Source organism: Cynocephalus volans, chromosome 1 (assembly GCF_027409185.1).
Source record: "Cynocephalus volans isolate mCynVol1 chromosome 1, mCynVol1.pri, whole genome shotgun sequence".
NCBI classification, from domain to species: domain Eukaryota; kingdom Metazoa; phylum Chordata; class Mammalia; order Dermoptera; family Cynocephalidae; genus Cynocephalus; species Cynocephalus volans.
The window spans coordinates 189,001,568-189,020,991 of NC_084460.1; the positions used below are offsets into that span (position 1 = coordinate 189,001,568).

At 50.1% G+C, this 19,424-nt stretch overlaps 1 protein-coding gene across 3 annotated transcripts in view; it reads left to right on the plus strand.

Annotated features, from left to right (window-relative positions):
• SLC37A1 (solute carrier family 37 member 1) overlaps positions 1–19,424 on the plus strand; it is a 62,727-nt gene that overhangs the window by 27,764 nt on the left and 15,539 nt on the right. For all 3 annotated transcript variants that reach the window (XR_010023568.1, XM_063096424.1, XM_063096434.1), the window contains 5 exons: positions 307–473; positions 6,106–6,143; positions 11,616–11,696; positions 15,934–16,062; positions 18,484–18,574. Coding sequence is in view for 2 of the 3 variants with exons in the window: in XM_063096424.1 (XP_062952494.1) it covers positions 307–473; positions 6,106–6,143; positions 11,616–11,696; positions 15,934–16,062; positions 18,484–18,574 (506 nt within the window). In the remaining variant the exon portion in view is untranslated. The remainder of the gene's footprint in view (positions 1–306; positions 474–6,105; positions 6,144–11,615; positions 11,697–15,933; positions 16,063–18,483; positions 18,575–19,424) is intronic.

Below are 19,424 nucleotides of genomic sequence, written 5' to 3' on the forward strand. Positions count from 1 at the left end.
CACCAACTTTGACTGCATTTAGACTATGGAGGCACAAATTTAAATTTTGAGCCTTCCAAGAATTTCAGGAAAAAGTCTCTTTCCTCTTTTTAATTATATAATAAATAAGCTCTGAGAGAGAAATGGAATGTGTGATTATACAGCCTGAGGCAAAGCACAAATATGGTTCTCTTGCAAACATCCCTGGTCCTACATCTTGCAGAAGCAGTGTCTGCATCGCTTGTTTATTTCCATGCTAACTCTTGCATGTTGCAAGCACCATTGTGCCCTGTACTCATGGATGCGATTTATTGTTTTGTGTTGCAGGCGTGGTTTGATTATGGGCATCTGGAATTCCCACACCTCAGTGGGCAACATTTTAGGGTCCCTGATTGCTGGCTACTGGGTGTCCACATGCTGGGGCCTGTCCTTCGTCGTTCCTGGAGCCATTGTGGCAGCCATGGGGATAGTGTGCTTTCTCTTTCTCATCGAGCGTGAGTACACATGGCCTTGGGGATGACCCACTGAGAGGCATGGGTTGTCATTTGCCAGGAGGGCTATGAGGCGAGTTAAGAGGGTGGCTACTGCTCAGTCCTGTGCACGCATGGAGTGACTCTGGCCCTCCCCTACTGAAGAGACTTCCTTGTTTATGTACAGACTTCCCCTGGTAGCCACTTCTCTCCTGGTCTCACTGGATTTTCAGCTGTTCCCTGATTGCTGGAGTGACCAGTGTTGAGATTCCTTCCTCCTTGTCCTGCCCCTGCCTTTGCCCTCAGCGTTGGGCATTCCCCTTTGGGAGCCTTCAGTCTTCCCGGGGCTTGGCACGTTGCTCACAGCTGGGGGTGCAGGCCCAGCCCAGCTGGCTGCACCTGCTCACCCATCCTGTCCCCACAAACTGAAATGTACCTTGTCAGCTTATTTGCTTTCTGATAAGATATATCTTGAACAATGTCGTAAAACTGTGGTACAACTTAAGACTGCATACCTTAACTAGGTAAAGAATGTGACCGGAAAATCAAATTCCTTGTTCTATTCCAGATTCAACAACAAACTTTTGATTTAATTGAATTTGAAATTAATTTTTACAGTAGAGAGCCAGCAGGACAAGGGTTTTGAACCATTGCACTAATGATGGAGAAGCCAGTGCTGCCCTGGGTGTTAAGTGTCAGGATGTTCTAATCGGGCTATTCTGATAAGTTAGAGCCGGCATTTAGTTCTTTCATTTAGCTTGAAGCAAAACAAAATCACATGGTACTAGACAGCTCGCTGGCAGTGACTGCCAGGCAGGTGCTCACACGTCAGGCCCTCCGGCCACACTGGGCATTAACTGTGGCTTCACCTTCGCCTTCAGAGCTGCCAGCCTCATCGTCCTCCAGGAAGCTCATGAATATTCCATTTAGTTTCTCACTTTTTCTTATTGCTGAAGCTAATCTTTTAACTTTTAAAACAACTGGCATCCAGCCAAGCAGTTACGGAGCTCTGAGACCAGTCTTCCATGTCAGTAAAAATGGAAATAAGTGTCCAGGCGTGGAATTCAAAGACACACCCGCTGGTGTGAGCAGAAAGGGAGGGCCAGGGCTGCGGCTCAGCTCCCGCTTTACCCATGTTCTCCAGAGGCCGAGTGAGCTTTCCCTGGGTGGGGTGCCAGCATGCCGACATGTGGCATTTAGCTCCAGCCGGTGTGTCACCGCTGTTCTGGGAAAGGCCCTTCGTGCCACCTGTTTTCCTCCAAGCTGTACCCGGCACCGGGAGTTCTGCGGCCTGCTCCCTGAGGCATTCCCTGTACACCGGTCCCCTGAGAACCATGCAGGGCCCTTGGTGCTGCCTCCCCAGGTCCAGAGTCCACAGAAGGAAGAAATGGAGAGAGGAATGGAGTGTGTGGCACAGACATGAGCTGTTCGGGCATTATCCTCCCCCAGGGCGGGGTTTCCAAGAACAGTGAAGCCCTGGTTTGGTCTTCTGTGTTAAAATCAGTGCCTCCTTCCCATGAGCCACCACTCCTGTGGCTTCTAGGGAAAGAGGGGCAATGTGCCTCGCCCCCATCCTCCTATTACAAGGTGACCTGCTGTCCTCCCTGTCCCTTACTGCTGTGCCTCGGGGCACTGTTTCTCTGTAAACCCTAGGACAGAAACAGAATCTCAGCCTCCCCAGGCCAGCAGACCATGCCTGGAAGGTTTTTCTGGGAGGTTGTTCTAGACCGCATAAGGGGTGCTCCAGTGCTTGCAGCTCCCGGGGGCCCTGGGCAGGAGAGGCAGCACGCTGGCGCCCATGGGAGTGTTGGGGCACCATGGGAAGGAGGAGTTGCCAGAGAACCAAAGTCGGGCCACGGGTTGTCCTCCCCTCCCCACTCTCTACTCGGCACATTACTCTGGCTCCTGGTGGTTTTCTTACACACAGTATTAGCGTTTAGTCATTACTAGTAAGTATGAGCTGCTCAGTTGAGCTCCCTGTTCCTGTTCTTCACAGCACTGCCAAGAACTTCTTCCCATTGCTCTTCCCCCGTCCCCAGCCCACACCTGACCTCCTCCTTCCACATGTTTCATGGTTGGGGGGACAGGGTCCCAGTTCACGCCAGTCTCCCACGTTTGTCTCACTTGATCACCTCCTGGTCCTTGCTCACACCCATGTGTCTCTTGGGCACTTCCTGTGGATGGCTCATCCCTCCCCCCTGTCCCAGACCCTGGCCATCCTTGTCACACCGCCCTGGCTGTCCTCCACTCCCTGTGCTTCTGCCAAGGCTGGCTCTAGGGCCTTGCTCACAGCCGGGACACCTCCTGGACTCAGCTTGTCTCTGCCTCCTGCCTCCTGCTGACTGTCTCCTTTCTGGGGCCCCTGCTCTGTGTCCTTCCTCTGGGCGTAGGCTGTGTGCTGAGGTCTAGTCTGCCCTCTTGTATTAAAACCTGAAGTTAACTTTGCCACCTGCCTTGGAGTGGAGACTGTCTTGGGAATGGCCTCAGAGGCAATGAGCACCTGCCCTGTTCTTGTTCTTCCTGGGTCACAACAAGGGTGTTTCCCTTGGAACTACCCCCCAGGGAAGGCTTCCCACCTCCCAGATGCTGGGTGGTCCTTGCACCCATCTCGGAAGTGGAGGGCATCCCGGGCAGGCTGAGGCTCAGGGAGCTGAGTGACCCACCCAAGGTCAGACCGTTAGGAAGTGTAGAGTTGGGACAGGACTGGTGTGGGCCCCCCACTCATACTTCCTCAGACTTCAGCCATGGACACTTGGGGTCCTTGGGATGTGTTCTTGTGGGTTCCATTAATTTCTTTTTCATTTATACAATTATCTTAAAAAACAAATTTGTCAGTTATAAATGGTGTCTTCTCTTACAGAGGTAAAATGCATTTGAAAAATTTTTCTACAATAGAGGTTGAGGTTCTTAAGTCAGTGTTTCTCAAATCTGGGTTCCTAGAACCCTCTAGGTTAAAAGGTTATGCTTAGGGACTGTGGGAACTCTGTCCATCAGGTCTTCTCAGCTGCCATCGTTCTGTCCTACAAGGAGCCTTTCCCCGACTTCCTCCCAGTTAAACGCACAGCAGCACTCCCACCCATGCTCCCCACCCGTCCTCCCCACCCCCCATCCTCTGCATACCCCTGCATGTACGTGAGACGAGCTGGACTTTGGAGCCCCTGATGAAGAGGTTGGCGAGTCTCATGACCTCCCCATCACTCTGGTGCACAGATTTTTGGAAGCCGTCTGGTTCCCTGATGGGCCCTGTGTCCCTCAGCAGGGAGGCCCTGTCCCCACACTGCAGCCCCGATCCCAGTGTGGGACTTTCTACTCAGGACTGCCCCACTGCCTCGGGATCATCTCTAGGTCAATGGGTCTGAGGGGCTTCTCTGTCCATATCCTGCACTTTGGAAAGGTCCCAGCTGCTTGTCTGTGGATTTTGCCTCTGGGACTTCCCTTTTGGAACAGCCCCTCCGTCAGCCTCACTGGAGGAGCTCCCCGCCATGCTTGGCCGCAGGCACCCAGGACCCCCTGTCATTGCTTGTCTCCTCCAGCAGGGAGAGCCCAGTCTGTGGGCTCCACATCCCCTTCTGCCTCCTCCTCACTCTTGTAAACTAGGCCTCTGGAATCTGACTGGGGCAGGTGCAACATCCAGATGTCCCCTGTCCCCGAGTCTGCTCAGGCCACAGGCCATGCTGATCTACTGGAGAGCTGCTTGCTGTCGTCTGCAGCAGAACAGAATAAAAGCCCCAGAGCCTCCTGCCCTCCTCGCCCTGTGACTGGGAGGTAACCGAGTCTGAAAGATAAGAGTCTGTAACAGTGATGAGGCCAGTGTGTCTAAGAGCAGAACACTCTTTGCAGACAGGGAGGAAACGTCTTATGCACCTTGGTTTGTTTCTGCTCCCTCCCTCCTCATCCCTAATCACTGACCACAGGTGGGTACTGAAGGATCAAGTGCCCCTATCCTTGGGACCAGCAGAAAGGGAGGGGCTTTCTCCTGCTCCTTCACTACTTCCTGCTGCCCAGGGCTGGGCCCAAAGGACAGGGCGGCCCCCACCCCCACCCCAGGCCTCTCTGGTTCTGCTCTATGAAGCCGCTCCCAAATGTGTCCCAGCCAAAGGATGTGTGTGCTTGTGTCTTGCAAGGTAAAAGCCCTGGAAAAGCCATATTGTGGACTGGCCCAGCCCCACACAGAGTGGGGACCCCTTGGCTCAGCCCTGGGCACTCTTGCAGTGTGACTGGAGACAGACTGAGTGAGCTGGGTGATAATACTACTTTAAACTGGTGATCACACATCACAGACGGACCATTGAGACCACCCAGCACAACAACCACCTGCCCCTGTCAGTGGCCTCAGCTCTTGGGCCATGCCCAGAGAGAAAGCAGTGCATTCCCGCAGTGTGGCTGTGGAGCTCTGGGTCCCACCCGTGTCGCGTGGTGCATAGGGGAGGCCTTACGTCCTGCAGGGGCATGCTCAGCTCCTGAGCACTCCCTCCGTGGCGTGACCCTGCATCACATGGGAAAGGTTGGCCAGCGTAAGCTCAAAGCCCTATAGCTCAGTTTGTGTTTCAAGGCAGTAAACTGTTTTTTTTTTTGGCAGTTGGCTGGTATGGGAAACTAAACTCTTGACCTTGGTGTTACCAACACCAAGCTCTAACTAGCTGAGCTAACCAGCCAGCTCCAAGGCAGTAAACTGTTTCATCAGAGGTTGTAAAGAGACCAGGATTCTGGGTGGTTGGGGGTATAGGAGCTCAGATGTTGAAAAGGTGGCCTTCTGGAGGCTGGGGACAAAGCAGGGCTTTGTAGGTCCCTGCATTGCTCAGTCACAGGTCACTGGCATAATAAAAGTACCAAGATAGAACCCAGCTTCTGGCTTCATTACGTTTCACATTTCCTCCCTTCCTGGCTTTTACATAAAGATGTTTTCTTCTATATCAAGAAAAATCTTTTGTCTCCACTGATTTTTGTTTCTAGTGAGTTTCATAACGTTAAACAACTCATTAACAGATGTTGCTCTAACCTCGCTACTCTGACAGTTTCCATGTTTTTATATTTCCTTCTGATGCTTTTCCTTTAAGTGGGTGTCACATGGCTTGTCAACACAGTGTTCTCGCACTCTGCTGATATTTATTCACCACGTTGTAAATATTTTCCATGTTCAAAGTGGTGTTGGTGGTGTTTGGCGCTGGTAGGTGTGGATCTGCGGTAACCTCCCTGCACACACGGGGTTAGCAGTCGTGTGCCTGGTGTAGGAGGGCACGTGCTGGCTGCTGTGGGACAGCCAGGCAGCGCCCTCACCCAGCCAGACCCGCTTCCTCAGCAGTGTCTTCTTTCTTAAACATAGGCCAATTTAGTAAAAGTGTAAGATGGTATCTGGTTTTTTAAGATAAATTTTATTGTATATATTTAAGGTATACAACATGATGTTATGGATTACATACATATAAACAGTAAAAGGGCCGCTGCAGTGAAGCAAACTAGCACCACAGCTCGTCTAGTGATCTTTTCTATGTGTTTTGTGGCAAGAGCAGCTGAAATCTACTCATTTAGCATGAACCGCACACGCAGCCCTTGCGTGGTGTGTTAGCTCTCCAGACGTGTTTGGTGTCTTGCTGGTCTGGTTTTCGTGTCTTGCGCTGGGGACCATTCAGCACTGTGCTCATGTCTGCTCTTTCAGATCCGAAGGACATCAGGTGCTCCTCCACCCTGCTGACGGTAAGGACCCGCTCTCTGTTTCTGGTCGTCCTGGAACAGTGTGCTGTTTGCCAGGTGTTCTGGTGACTCCTGGCCTGGCCCTGGTGTGCAGTGTCAGTGGGACACAAAGGAAGTGTTGACACAAGTCCCACCCTCAAAATGTCAGCCTTTCCAAAAAAGATAATGATAACCTTATCACAAAAACCTGGACAAGAGGTTTGATGCAGTCCCGATTGAGGACAGTCATGCTGAGGGTAATCACAGGTCAGGGTCTGGCCACACCTGCCCAGGAGTGGGGACCTCCTGGCTTTCCTCTCAGTGGGAGCCTCAGTGTGACTGGAGAAAAATGCACAGGTGAGGTGCCTATGTTACTTTAACTTGGTGGCCATAACGTCTGCCCAGCACACTGACCACGCTTCCTTGGTCAGTTTAATTGCAGCCATCCCTTGTCCCCTCTAACCTCTGCTCACTCTTGGCTGGCGAGTGTCCCTGCAATCAGGGCAGCTGGTGGCATCTGCCACTGTGAAGGAGTGCTTGCCCTGCCTACCCACCTCTGCAGCTGTGTCTTCTGCTCTTCTGGGGTCACTGTCAGCGAAGTGCCCTGCTGCACCTAAGGCCAGCCCCTGGCACTAGTTCCCTCCCTCCCCATGGTCTACTGCAGTCACCTCTCTCCAGCACCACCACCCCTCCTGCAGCATTGATGACCATCCTAGAGTCAAGCCCCTCACGCCCTGCTCTGGGGGCTCAGACCTCCACTACTCCACTGAAATGGCCCCACAAGGTCCCCAGAATATCGTCTGGCCACATGGTGTGGCCACGCTCTGGTCTCACCCCACTTGACCTTGCACCAGCATTTGATGTGGCTGTCCCCTCACCCTGTGAAGTGCCCTTTTCCTGTGCTTCCAGTCACCAGCCCTCCTATTGTGTTTGTGAGTGCAGAGTGCTGTGCTGTCCACACACCAGACCCCCAAGTGTGGGGGCGCCCCAGCCTGCTCCCTTCACTTAGGAGAGCTCCCTGGGCTGTGTCATTCAGCACCTCCACAGGTGTTGACGTCTAGTCCTCATTGATGGCCACAGCATGGCCCTTCCCTTGAGCTCCATGGTCATGGATCCCGCTGCCACCTGACCTTGCTCAGAAGTATTGTCTGTCTTCTCAGACTTAACCCAGCCAGAGTAGATCTCTCGGTTTCACCACCGAGCTCACAAAGACCCTGGCATGCCCCATTGTGGTCAGGAACCGCTGTCTACCCCTCGATAGGTCCAACCCCCAGGAGTCACCCCAGCTCCTCCTGCCTTCAGCCCCAAGCCCTGCCCTTTGCCAGCTTCTTCCCATTCTGCCCTCAGTGTGGGGGTGTGGAGGGGGGGTGTTGGCCAGAGACCTTCTTATCACCTTGCCTCCCTGCCTGGGCCAGGCCACCCCCGCACCACTCCTATGAGCGACTGCTCACCCACCTCCTGCAACAACCCATTTTGTCCCTCTAAAATCTCCTCTTCACACTTCACCTGAGAAGACGTTCTTGAAGCAGAAGTCAGACATGACATGGCATGGCCTTGCTTAATGTCCAGCAGCTCCTGTTTTACTTAGCATAAAATTCTCTCTACCTGTTTGTTGTCTGTTTCCCCCAGTGAAGTGTCCGGCCATGCCCAGCAGGGTCCCATGGGGATCCCCGCTGAGTCCCAGCTCCCGAAGCAGTGCCTGGCATTGCGCAAAAGGAGCCAGAGAGTTCTCTTTCTGTCCATTTTTTAATTCAGTGGGCTTTTGGTATATTTATTTGAAAAGAAGGATTCTGGTACTTCATTAAAGAAAAATAAAAGTAGGGAAACAAAATTAATTTTGAAAACCACTGCCTTCAGAAGGTTAAACACCATATCATTTTTTAAAAATTATACTTGATATTTTAGAATGTTTTAAAAGCCAGTTTCTTGCCATGAGTATTAATTTCAGTCTCCAAGCTTGTACAGATCAATGACATTTTTAGGTGTGCCATGAAATAGCTTAGAGCTATGTGGATTGTTCAGCCTTTAGAACCTAGGGGAACTCCGAGACTGATCTTCTGCCCTGGAACACCTTCTGCCCCTCCAGGAAGGGCTTCTCCCACCCTTTGGTGGCCAGGCCTCAGGATAGGAAATGGGTGTGCTAGGGACTTTGGGAGGGGTACGAATCTTCCTCACGTGTAGTTTTTAGGAGTATGAGAGAGCACATGGCATTGTCTCTGCTACTTGTATGTGAGAATTTGCACAGGACATTGTCTCTGCAACTTGTGTGAATTTGCACGGGACCTTGTTTCTGCTACTTGTTTGTATGAATCTGGAGCTGAAGCCTGTGTTTTATTTTCCCCTGTTCAGATTCCCTCTGAGCAGTTCACTGAGATCCCACAGTCAGTGCAGTGGGGCACATTGGTCCAAGGAAATGGCTCCTCTTCATCTTTCCTCTTCTTGGGGTCAGTCCCAGAGGGAGACATTGGCCTGATTTCTGGTGACTTCATCAGCACAAAATGGTGGTGGTTTCCCTGGACCACTCTAGAGACGGCTGGCCCAGGGTGGTGTGGTGTATCCCAGCGTCAGGCTCCTCCTGTCTTTTTGCTCTACACCTGTGCATGACTTTCATGTCCAAGGTGGTCTATCCCAAGCAACTAGAACAGTGCCTGGCAAAAGTCGATGCTTGATAATTATTTGTTGAATGAATGAGTGAATGATTGGTTCAATGGCTGTTGGAGTTCCGGCCATTATATTCGTATTCCAGCCAGAAGGGAGGAGGATAGAGAAAAAAAGGATAGGCCCCTTCTCTTTCAGGCTACTTAAGTTTCTCACATTACTTCTGCTTGACTGGCCACACCAAGCTGCGAAGTGCTTTGCCTTAGGCACCCATGTTCCTGGCTGAAGGGCTCTGCTCTGCACGATGCAGTGTGCCTTAGTGCTGGGGAGCAGGAGAGCACCTCTGTCTTATATCTGGAACAGTCGGGGGTGTACCAGCCAGACCATTACCCAAGCTTGGTGCTCTTTGCCCATGCTCCCATAGGCACCAGGCTCTTCTGAGCACAAAACACAAATTTATTTTTAAAAGATATATTGTTTTATTTTCAAATAATATGATCAATAGTTTTTCTTTATCCTCCAGATACCTTTTCAGGGGAAATGCCTCTAAATATAAAGGGATGGGTCCACCTGTTAATCTTAATAGAGATTAATACATCCACTGTTTTCCCTGTTTCCAGACCTTTTGGACACCTCGTAGATCTTCAGTTGCAGGTCTCATAGGTAGCTTTTTTCTCTCTCAAGCTGAGCTAGTGCCAGAAATCTAAATTGCCTGGACCTCTCTAAGTCTTAGAAATTGTTTTATGATTTAGACTAGTGTGAAAAATAACGTCTTCCTGAGTATAGAATAATTCCTTATTTTAAAGGAAGTTCTTTTAAACTACTTCATAAACAAAGAACAGTGAAATTTTACCATTAGAAAATTTAAAAATTATTTTCGGCACCATTAATTGTCCTCAAAAGGGTTTCTACATAGAACCCTTTAGAAATAATGATCAGGAAATGGTGCCTTTGTTTTAGTGCCCAAGAAACTGCTTTCATTTCTTCGTCTTTCCATTGGGTAACAGGAGATAATTTTGAAATGATTCTGAGTTTTGGAGCCAGTCGGTGTAATCAGGTCACACCCTGCCCCCTAGCAGCAGATGTGCATCTTGTGGTTGGTGACGAGGCCCTGCCACAGTGGGGATTGGGGCGGGGGGGGGGGGGGGTCTTCCTAATCAACCAGCTGAGCTAGGGATGGTGACGAGGCCCTGCCACAGTGGGGATTGGGGCAGGGGGGGGGGTCTTCCTAATCAACCAGCTGAGCTAGGGATGGTGACGAGGCCCTGCCACAGTGGGGATTGGGGCAGGGGGGGGGGTCTTCCTAATCAACCAGCTGAGCTAGGGATGGTGACGAGGCCCTGCCACAGTGGGGATTGGGGCAGGGGGGGGGGTCTTCCTAATCAACCAGCTGAGCTAGGGATGGTGACGAGGCCCTGCCACAGTGGGGATTGGGGCAGGGGGGGGGGGTCTTCCTAATCAACCAGCTGAGCTAGGGATGGTGACGAGGCCCTGCCACAGTGGGGATTGGGGCGGGGGGGGGGGTCTTCCTAATCAACCAGCTGAGCTAGGGATGGTGACGAGGCCCTGCCACAGTGGGGATTGGGGCGGGGGGGGGGGTCTTCCTAATCAACCAGCTGAGCTAGGGATGGTGACGAGGCCCTGCCACAGTGGGGATTGGGGCGGGGGGGGGGTCTTCCTAATCAACCAGCTGAGCTAGGGATGGTGACGAGGCCCTGCCACAGTGGGGATTGGGGCGGGGGGGGGGGTCTTCCTAATCAACCAGCTGAGCTAGGGATGGTGACGAGGCCCTGCCACAGTGGGGATTGGGGCGGGGGGGGGGGTCTTCCTAATCAACCAGCTGAGCTAGGGATGGTGACGAGGCCCTGCCACAGTGGGGATTGGGGCGGGGGGGGGGTCTTCCTAATCAACCAGCTGAGCTAGGGATGGTGACGAGGCCCTGCCACAGTGGGGATTGGGGCAGGGGGGGGGGTCTTCCTAATCAACCAGCTGAGCTAGGGATGGTGACGAGGCCCTGCCACAGTGGGGATTGGGGCAGGGGGGGGGGTCTTCCTAATCAACCAGCTGAGCTAGGGATGGTGACGAGGCCCTGCCACAGTGGGGATTGGGGCAGGGGGGGGGGTCTTCCTAATCAACCAGCTGAGCTAGGGATGGTGACGAGGCCCTGCCACAGTGGGGATTGGGGCGGGGGGGGGGTCTTCCTAATCAACCAGCTGAGCTAGGGATGGTGACGAGGCCCTGCCACAGTGGGGATTGGGGCAGGGGGGGGGTCTTCCTAATCAACCAGCTGAGCTAGGGATGGTGACGAGGCCCTGCCACAGTGGGGATTGGGGCGGGGGGGGGTCTTCCTAATCAACCAGCTGAGCTAGGGATGGTGACGAGGCCCTGCCACAGTGGGGATTGGGGCGGGGGGGGGGGTCTTCCTAATCAACCAGCTGAGCTAGGGATGGTGACGAGGCCCTGCCACAGTGGGGATTGGGGCGGGGGGGGGGGTCTTCCTAATCAACCAGCTGAGCTAGGGAGAACCTCTGCTCCTCACCTGTTATAGAAAAACAGTGGCCTGTATTACTTCTAGCAGTTTTTTTTTTTTTTTTAATTTCAAAACCATTAAAAAAATGTCAGATTATTAAGGAAAGTTAAATGGCCTTAATTGGCATTTTTACGTTTTTTTATACCTCAGTCTTGGCTTCTTCTTCAAGAAAGGATTTTATTTTTGTTTTCTATTATCTGAGGGTCTGGAGCCTTGAGATTAAACTGGTTATCCTATTGTTTTATTTTAAACATTTGTCTTATTTTCTTTTGGTAGCTTTTTTATAAAGATAGTAAATATCCTTGCTACAATAAAGTTAGGTTTAATTTCTGGCTGTTGATTGCTCTAATTAAATTTTTTTCTCCCAGCATTCAAAAGGCTATGAGAATGGTACAAACAGATTTAGACTCCAGAAGCAAATCTTTAGCAACGAGAAGAACAGGCCTCTGGTAAGTTACACGTGACTTCTACCTACTAGGCTCTCACAGCTGCAGGAAAAGCCCTGCTGCTACACAGGCTGTCCCTCTGCCCCAGTGACATCCAGGGTCTCATAAAAATTGGGTCTCATTGTATTTCTTCAGTAAAATTTGAGTTTGTTCTTATTAGCGGTCTTTGGATAGTAAGCTAAACTTTTTTACATTTTGTAATCAAATTTGAAAGTAATTCATTCATTCAGCAACTATTTGCCAGCATTCAGTGTCTGAGGCACTGCTCCAGGTTGGGGGTGGGCAGGAAAAAATGGAAAGTGAGCAGGGACAATGTGCCAGGTGGCATCAGGTGCCAGGATGACAGGAGGAGCAGGTGCTATTTCAAGCCTGGCCATGGGAGAGGCTTCCCTAAGCAGGTGGCACTGGAGCTGGGCCATGGAAGAAGTGAGGGGAGCGTCTGCAGGTACCTGGGCACAGGGGGTGTCAGACAGAGGGAGCACACAGAGAATTCACACCACGGGACCCAGAGGAGGTGAGGGAGCAGGACATCACACAGGGTCCCTGCCCGCATCTTACAGTGGAGCAGATTGAGGCAGAGAGATGCCGAGTGACCTGCCTTGTCGTTGCTGTGGCAGGGAGGCCACACTGCAGGCCCAGCAGGTCCCACCCACGCCTGGCCTTCACTTGCCCTTCCCTGTCAGGCTCTTTCTAGAAGTCCCTTGCGTCACTTCTGCTTAACCAGCTACACCAAGCCAACATTTTAGATTTGGTTTTAATCATTAAAATTATAAGCTTTCTTTTTTTTCCTTTTAAATCAAATAGCTTAAACGATAAATGTACTAGATATGCTTCTTACTTTTTCCTTCCTTTATTACCTGGGGAAATTTACTTGTGTTGATTGAAATATTGGAAGAGGGAAAAATGATGTCTCATGCATCTTGGTCCTGGGATTTTTAGGGAGAATATTGGTCAAATTGCTATTAAAATCTCTACTCACTTCTGAGTTCTCATTAAGAAAAAAAAAAAATCAGGTCTTAGTCAATGTCCAAATGGCTGTGATTCCTCTTGATGGCTCTGGAGGTGCACCTCTTCCGCTGCACTGAGTCCTGGGCCCTGTGTTCTGCTGTAGTCACTGACCCCTGAAACCAGCCCTGGCTGCTGTATGTAGCTTCCCTCTTTCCTTTCCTGGCTCTTCTACAGACATCTGTTTACTAACATGCTGCCAACGAGCCACTTGCATACTTAGAAGCCCCAGCAGGTCCTGTTTGAGGCTGACCTGATACAGACATGACCAGGCAGGTGCTGGTCCCGTCCTTTCATGTCCCTTTCCACAGGCCTCTGCCCCTTGTCCTTGCTCGTGAGTGAGAGTTAGCAGGCAGAGTGTCCCACGAGTTTGGCAGGACAGCTTGTTTGTCCGCTTTCCTGGAGTGACCCAGTTCAGATCTGCTGGGCTCAGGGTGGGGTGTTAGCCAGGCCCTGGCCTCCACTGCTCAGAGAGGGCTGCTCAATTCTGTCTTGTGCCAGGCATGATTCGTAAGGGCGTCATGGAGAGATGCGTAAGGGAAGTGGGAGAGGAAGCAAATCCGAGAAAGAAGGGCCTGCTCTGGGGCCACTTTACTGTGAGGCAGACCCACCTCAAGTTCTCCTGGCTTTTCTAGGTGCCTGTCTTGGGATGGGCATAATTTGCCATCCTTGTGGTCGCTTGTCCTCCTTGTCGTTCTTGGCTCCTCTGAGGACTTTTCGGATGGCTGTGGCTCAAAAGCTGCTGGGCCCCCAAACCCTGGGTGAGCACTGGATGGGCGTTTCAGTGCTGAACGTCGCACCACCTTGCACCCTGCCTTGCATGCCAGCTGGGTGCTCAGCAACCTCCCCTGGGCTGGCCTTTCTCACGGTGCAGCTGCAGAACACATGGGGCTGAAGGGACGAGAGTCGTGCTTTTAGGTTAGAGCACTCGCTGTCACACACTCCTTCATTGGTTCTGTTGTGTGTGTATTTGTTGTTCTTGTTTGTTTGTTTTTGTTTTATTGTTTTTTAGTAGCAGGAAGCCCTTTGCTCTTAGGAAGTGTAAACTGTAAGAGTGGATGCACCCTGTGGAGGAACCCTGCCCCATGCAGGGCTCCACAGACCTGCAGAGGGCCTGGGACCACAGATGGAAACCTGCTTGTTTAGAGGCAAAGAGAGGGGACACCCTGGCCTCCAGCGCTTGTGTCTTGGTCTGCCCAGTGGTTCCTGGTTTGCTCTGTATGGAGGAGGCTGCGGGGCTCCCCTTGTTTGTTTTAGAAAAACCCCCGTCACCTCACACTATCTTTCCTGTGTCCTCAAGAAGCAAACAACTGGGAGTTGGTGGCTGGGAGCTCTGTCAAAGATAAGCGGGTGTGTGCTTGAGGCCTGCTCTCAACACAGACAGAGCCTTCTGTCTGTCTCAGCAGCTCCTCACTGCTTAGAGAAAGAGCAGAGGGTCTGGGTCCCTGAAGCACTTACAAAATCAGGAAGGGTGGCCTCAGGGCATCAGGGTATCACCTGTGGTCAGGTGAATTCTCTGTGGTTGCCCTGCCAAGACTGCTCTCTCAGTCAGAGGTTTGCTCCTGGCTAAGTGGACCCTTTTCGCTTTATTTCTTCTCTCTGGCTGCATTTCATGCACTGGTTAGCCTACTTTGTGTTTTAAAAAGTCTATGAAGTCCTGCAGTTCTCAGCTTGATATACATGCGGCTCACCTGGGGGCCGGGGCTGTCCCCGGAGACTGCAGCTGCTGGGCTGGGGGCAGCCTGGGCATTGGGGTTTCTCAAAGCCCCCAGGAGATGTCAGGGTTGAGAACTATTTATTTAGTCTCCTGAACAGGACACCTAGCATAATTCATGAGAGAAAAGTTTGTTTCCAAACTCAGATCGTAGTGCCGGGTTTTCATGTACCTCTACAGAACTGTCATTGGGAAGATGTTATGCTTTTACTCCCGGGATTTGTCATCTGCATTTTGACACATTAGAAAATAAAGATACGGTTAAATGTGACTATTTTAAAGACCAGCCCTCTAAGCCCAAGTCCTGGTCAAGGAAGCTGGTCTCCTCAGGGGAGGTGGCCCCTGGCTGCTCCACGGTCACGTGCTGATGCAGTTGCTGCAGCCTGCCTCCTGGCTTTCCAAATTTCTGTTCTTCACCAGAGGAGAATTCTCAGTATCAACAGGGAGGGTATGGAGTACATTACCTTTTTCTTCTCTTTTTCTTTTTTTTAATTTAACTGCATTTTGAATCCAACTTATGTAGGTTATAGTGAGATGAATACAATAAAACCTTTTTAATTTTGTGGAAAGTCTGAAATACATAGAAGCCTTTCTTCCAAGTCCTTGAACATCACAGTTCACCCATGAAGAACATTTTAGATCATCCTTGCTCTGACTTGAAGCCCACCCTGGGTGGGGACCACTGTTCTTCACTTTAGTGAACACAGACTTTATCCCTCAGCAATGTCCAGAATGCCAGAATTCACAAAATACCAGAACTGGCTTATAAATTTTAAAATAATATTATTTCTGGTAATGTATGTTCATTGCGAACTCCTTAAAGAAATACAGGATCGTGTAAAGAATTTCTTATTGACACTTCCATAAAACACGTAATTCTACCACTCAGCAGTAACTACTGTTGGTGTAGATTTTAGCTTCTTTCTTTCTAGAAATGGATCCTATAGTTACCTACTTATATAGGTAAATATTTGAACATTCTTTGAGATCATAATGAAAATACACTTTTTGAATGATGTTATCTAATGTGTCATAGCAGTTTCCTATGTCATTAAAATCTTGCAAACATTTTTTTCAGAACGGCAAGATATGAAGGCACTTCAAAAAATTCATGGAAATATTTATATTATCTTTTAATTTGATTTTTCCACAAACTTTTTGAAGGACCCTTGTATGTCATTTATATGGATGTACTTTTATATACCAGTTTTTCTCAGTGGTGGTGTGACATCTATTTTATTGTTTTTTGGGTTTTTTTTCACTTTTCAATTTACATTTAGCACATAGAGTACTAGAATTTCTGGCTCAAAGGATTTTGTGTTAATAATATTTCATAAAAATACATGCTTGCTGATGACTCTAAAGCAACAACTGGGCTGAGATTGTTACCCAGGATCTCCCAAAACCTCTGCTGGAAAAGAGAATCATCAGGTGGTTCAGCCGTTAGGGATTCTGGCCTCACCTTGAGCGGGACCGGCTGGTAACTCCTTTCCTTTTTTTTTCAATGGAATTCACCCCCAGGACCCAGAGATGCACTGCTTACTGCCATCCGGCGGTAATGGCACCCAGCCGAACCACATCGTCGTTCTCCCGGGGGACGGCGGGAGTGGCATGGCCGCCATCAGCTTCATAGGGGCCTTGAAAATTCCAGTAAGTAAATGTGCCTGGGAAGAGTTGCAAAAGGGGCCTCTGTGCTTGCTACGAAGAGGAGTCTGGTCTGTTGATAATTAAGCTTAAAAAAATAAATCTATGATTATAGAAAACGTGGATTAGAAACCTATAGCATAAGCCAGAAGCTGCAAACCAGTTGCTTCAGGACTGAATATGTCTGCAGTAATGTTTTGTTGCTTCACACTATGTTTGAATTTTTTTGAAGTTAGTTTTCTCCATGAGAGAAATTTCAATTCAGAAATTTCATAGACAAATGGGGTTCCTGTCTTTACCCAAAGAATAGAAAAAATGGCTATGCTGGGCCTGCACTGCACATGGCAGTGGTCGGGAGCTGAGGCCATGACCTCTCAGTGGCCGCAGCCCCTCCCTGGTGTCCCTGCCTCCCTGAAGGCCTGGAGTGTGAGCCCCGGGGAGGCACTGTAACTGAGTCCTGCTCTGTATCTCAGGAAAGCCCGGCTCAGTTTTCTTTTCCCTTCAAAGTACCTTCAGTAACACAAGCCATGGTCTGATGGCCCATGCCTGGTAGAGGGGACTGCAGGGAGTGAAGCAGAGTGCAGAAGCCATGGGGACAGCAGAAATGAGCTCCCTCGAAGGGTCCTCAGAACCTGGACCTGGGCTTTGTTTAAAATTCTGCTAGCTGGCCCTCAGGGGACAGCTGACTTGGCCTCTGGACAGGAAGCACGTACAGTGCCCTGGGTGGGTGATCAGTGCGTGAAGGAGATGCAAGAAAAAGGTGACTTGAAGCAGGTGCAGGGAGGGGTGCCATGGTGAGATTTGCTGTTTTCAACTGCTTGTTTACGCAGTCATGGACTCTCTCGGCAGAGCATCTGCAGAGCTGTGAAAGCAACGAGGGAGCCATAGCAGGCCACCAGAGCCGAGAGCAGCCCTGCCGCTGCTGCTGGGCCCGAGCCTTGGGCGCAGGTAGCCTCACAGAGTGGAGCTAAGTGGGATCTCACACTTGGACCAGGGCAGCCGGGGTGCAGGGGGGTGCTGGAAATGTAAATAGTGCAACCCAGAACCTCAAAACAACGTGGCAGAGATTGAAGGACAGAGAAGGACTTCTGCTTCAGAAAAGGAAGTGATGCCAGTGCCCAGGCGAAACTGGGTCTCCAGGCAGAGGAGAGCATGGGAGCCCAGGCCCAGGCACCAGATCGTTGGGAAAGGTCTCTGCAGGCAGGCCTGTAGAAGCTGCGGTTTTAAATAAAAAGTTATTTTTAAAATTGTGTCTTAATAACAATTAGTAACTTTTGTGCTGTACTTACTGTGTAGCTGCCCCAAATACTTTTGCTGAAAGTAGGGTGCACACTAGTTATATAAATGAGACTTTTGTGGTAGAGTTGTGGACAGTACAGGCTGTGGAGTCCTGGCCTGGCCTGACCCTCACCCTGCCACCGCCCAGCTGGGTGTCCTGGGCAGGGGTGGAACCACTCTGAGCCCCCATCTCTTCCTCTGTAACATGGGCCCGTGTCCACTGTAGTACTTGTATGTGACAGCACCGGGCCCAGTGCCTGGCCTGTGGTGAGCGTGCAGTCAATTATACAGATGCATCCTTGTGCTGATATATCGACTGTGAACCATTAACGTGTTTAAGTTCAAAGGGACTTAGGCAAATCGAATCTGTGTCGTTCGCGTGGTTCTGGTCGCCATTCATGTCACAAACAGCTTGGGCAGTGGGGAGGGGAGGAAATAGGCACCTTTGTGTTACGGGATTTCTCACTCAAACTTTGCAAATGGTATTGGGATTACTATCTCACAAGTCCACGTCTTTGTGAAAGTAGAAATAAAATGGATCACAAACAGATGTTTCAGAGAACCCACCAAACTCCAGACTTCGACTTCCTCATCAGTCCCACCTTTCTTGCTCCATTGCTTTCCTGACACTGGCTGGGTTTATTCACAGGCAGAGTGCAGTAGACCATGTATCTGACAGAGTGGTCAGAATTGTTTGTTCTGTGTGTTTCTGCATCACTGCATAATTTGCAGTGATTTTAGTTTCAGAGAAAAAGAAATAACCATTAAATACTCAGTAACTAGGTGTCTCTCCACCATGCCCGTGCCCCGTGAGAACTTCTTTAATCTAAGTTTCTGAGTGATGATATGAGAATCAAATCAGTACGTATTTGTATTGACTCTAGTTGGATGTAAAGACATTGGGTTTCAATCTTAAAAGGCATCGTCATGTGCTGGGGGTGAGTCCATGGGTCAGTGCTCCCATTAGTCTTTCGCCTTCTTTGCACGCTACAGCAAAACAGTGTCCTCTCCCTGCATGTGTCTGGAAGTGCTAACACCAGGCCAGAGACGCAGGATATTTTCATGGGAATGAAGTTATTTGTAACTGTGTTGCATAAACCTACCTGCTCAGTGCACACTGGGGGGACACTGGCTCACTCTTTTTTTCAGGGCGTGATCGAGTTCTCTCTGTGTTTGCTGTTTGCCAAGTTGGTCAGCTATACTTTCCTCTTTTGGCTTCCACTGTACATCACAAATGTAGGTAAGTATCTGTTGCCGGAAACATACATGTTACATTCTGTGCACTGGCTATGATCTGCTGCATTCTATAGTCTTGGAAACATAAGGCCACATGCATGGTGATTTGAGTGGTGTACTTTTTAATTAAACAACATAATTAAACATAGACAAAGGAGAATTCAGATGTGCAAGTTTATTGCCATAGTAGTCACCTATGTGGGGTTTAAAGGGCCGACACTTTATATGCCAGCTGTGGCTACCAATTCTGTGGGCACTTCCTATTCTGGGGCAGCCCACATTTAAATTAGGGCTACTTAGGACTTTGGATCATAGCAGCCAGTGAGCAGGAGCAGGGCCTCTGGGGATCTGAGCTAAGAAATCCTTAATAATCTGACCTGGAAATTGCTTCTGGGAGATGTGTTATAATTTTAGGGAGGGCTGACAGTTTGTCTTACATTTCTGAAGTCCAGCAGTGGCAGCAGCTATAGACTTTGACAGAACATACCAGTAAAATAGTGATACACACTCCCTATCGTGTATGACCACAACAAGAAAGACAAGAGGGACCAACAAGTCTTAAGCGAAGGGATCATTGAGTGGAGGAACTGGAACGTGGGCTGAAAGGCTGTGGGGATGGTGCAGCATCTTGGCCTGGGGAATGGGGAAGAGCGAGAGGAGAGAGAAGAAACCAGGGTCCTCAGAGTAGATGCAGGCTCTGGGTGATGTGGGAAGGGTCTGAAGAGCACAGACCGCCTACTGCAATGGCTGTCACACGGCCACCTGGAGAGTGCCGTGGGGATGGAAGCTCCAGGCTCTTCCAGATCTCAAGCCTTATGGCCAGATGGTGCTTAAGACAGTACACTAGTGCCCAG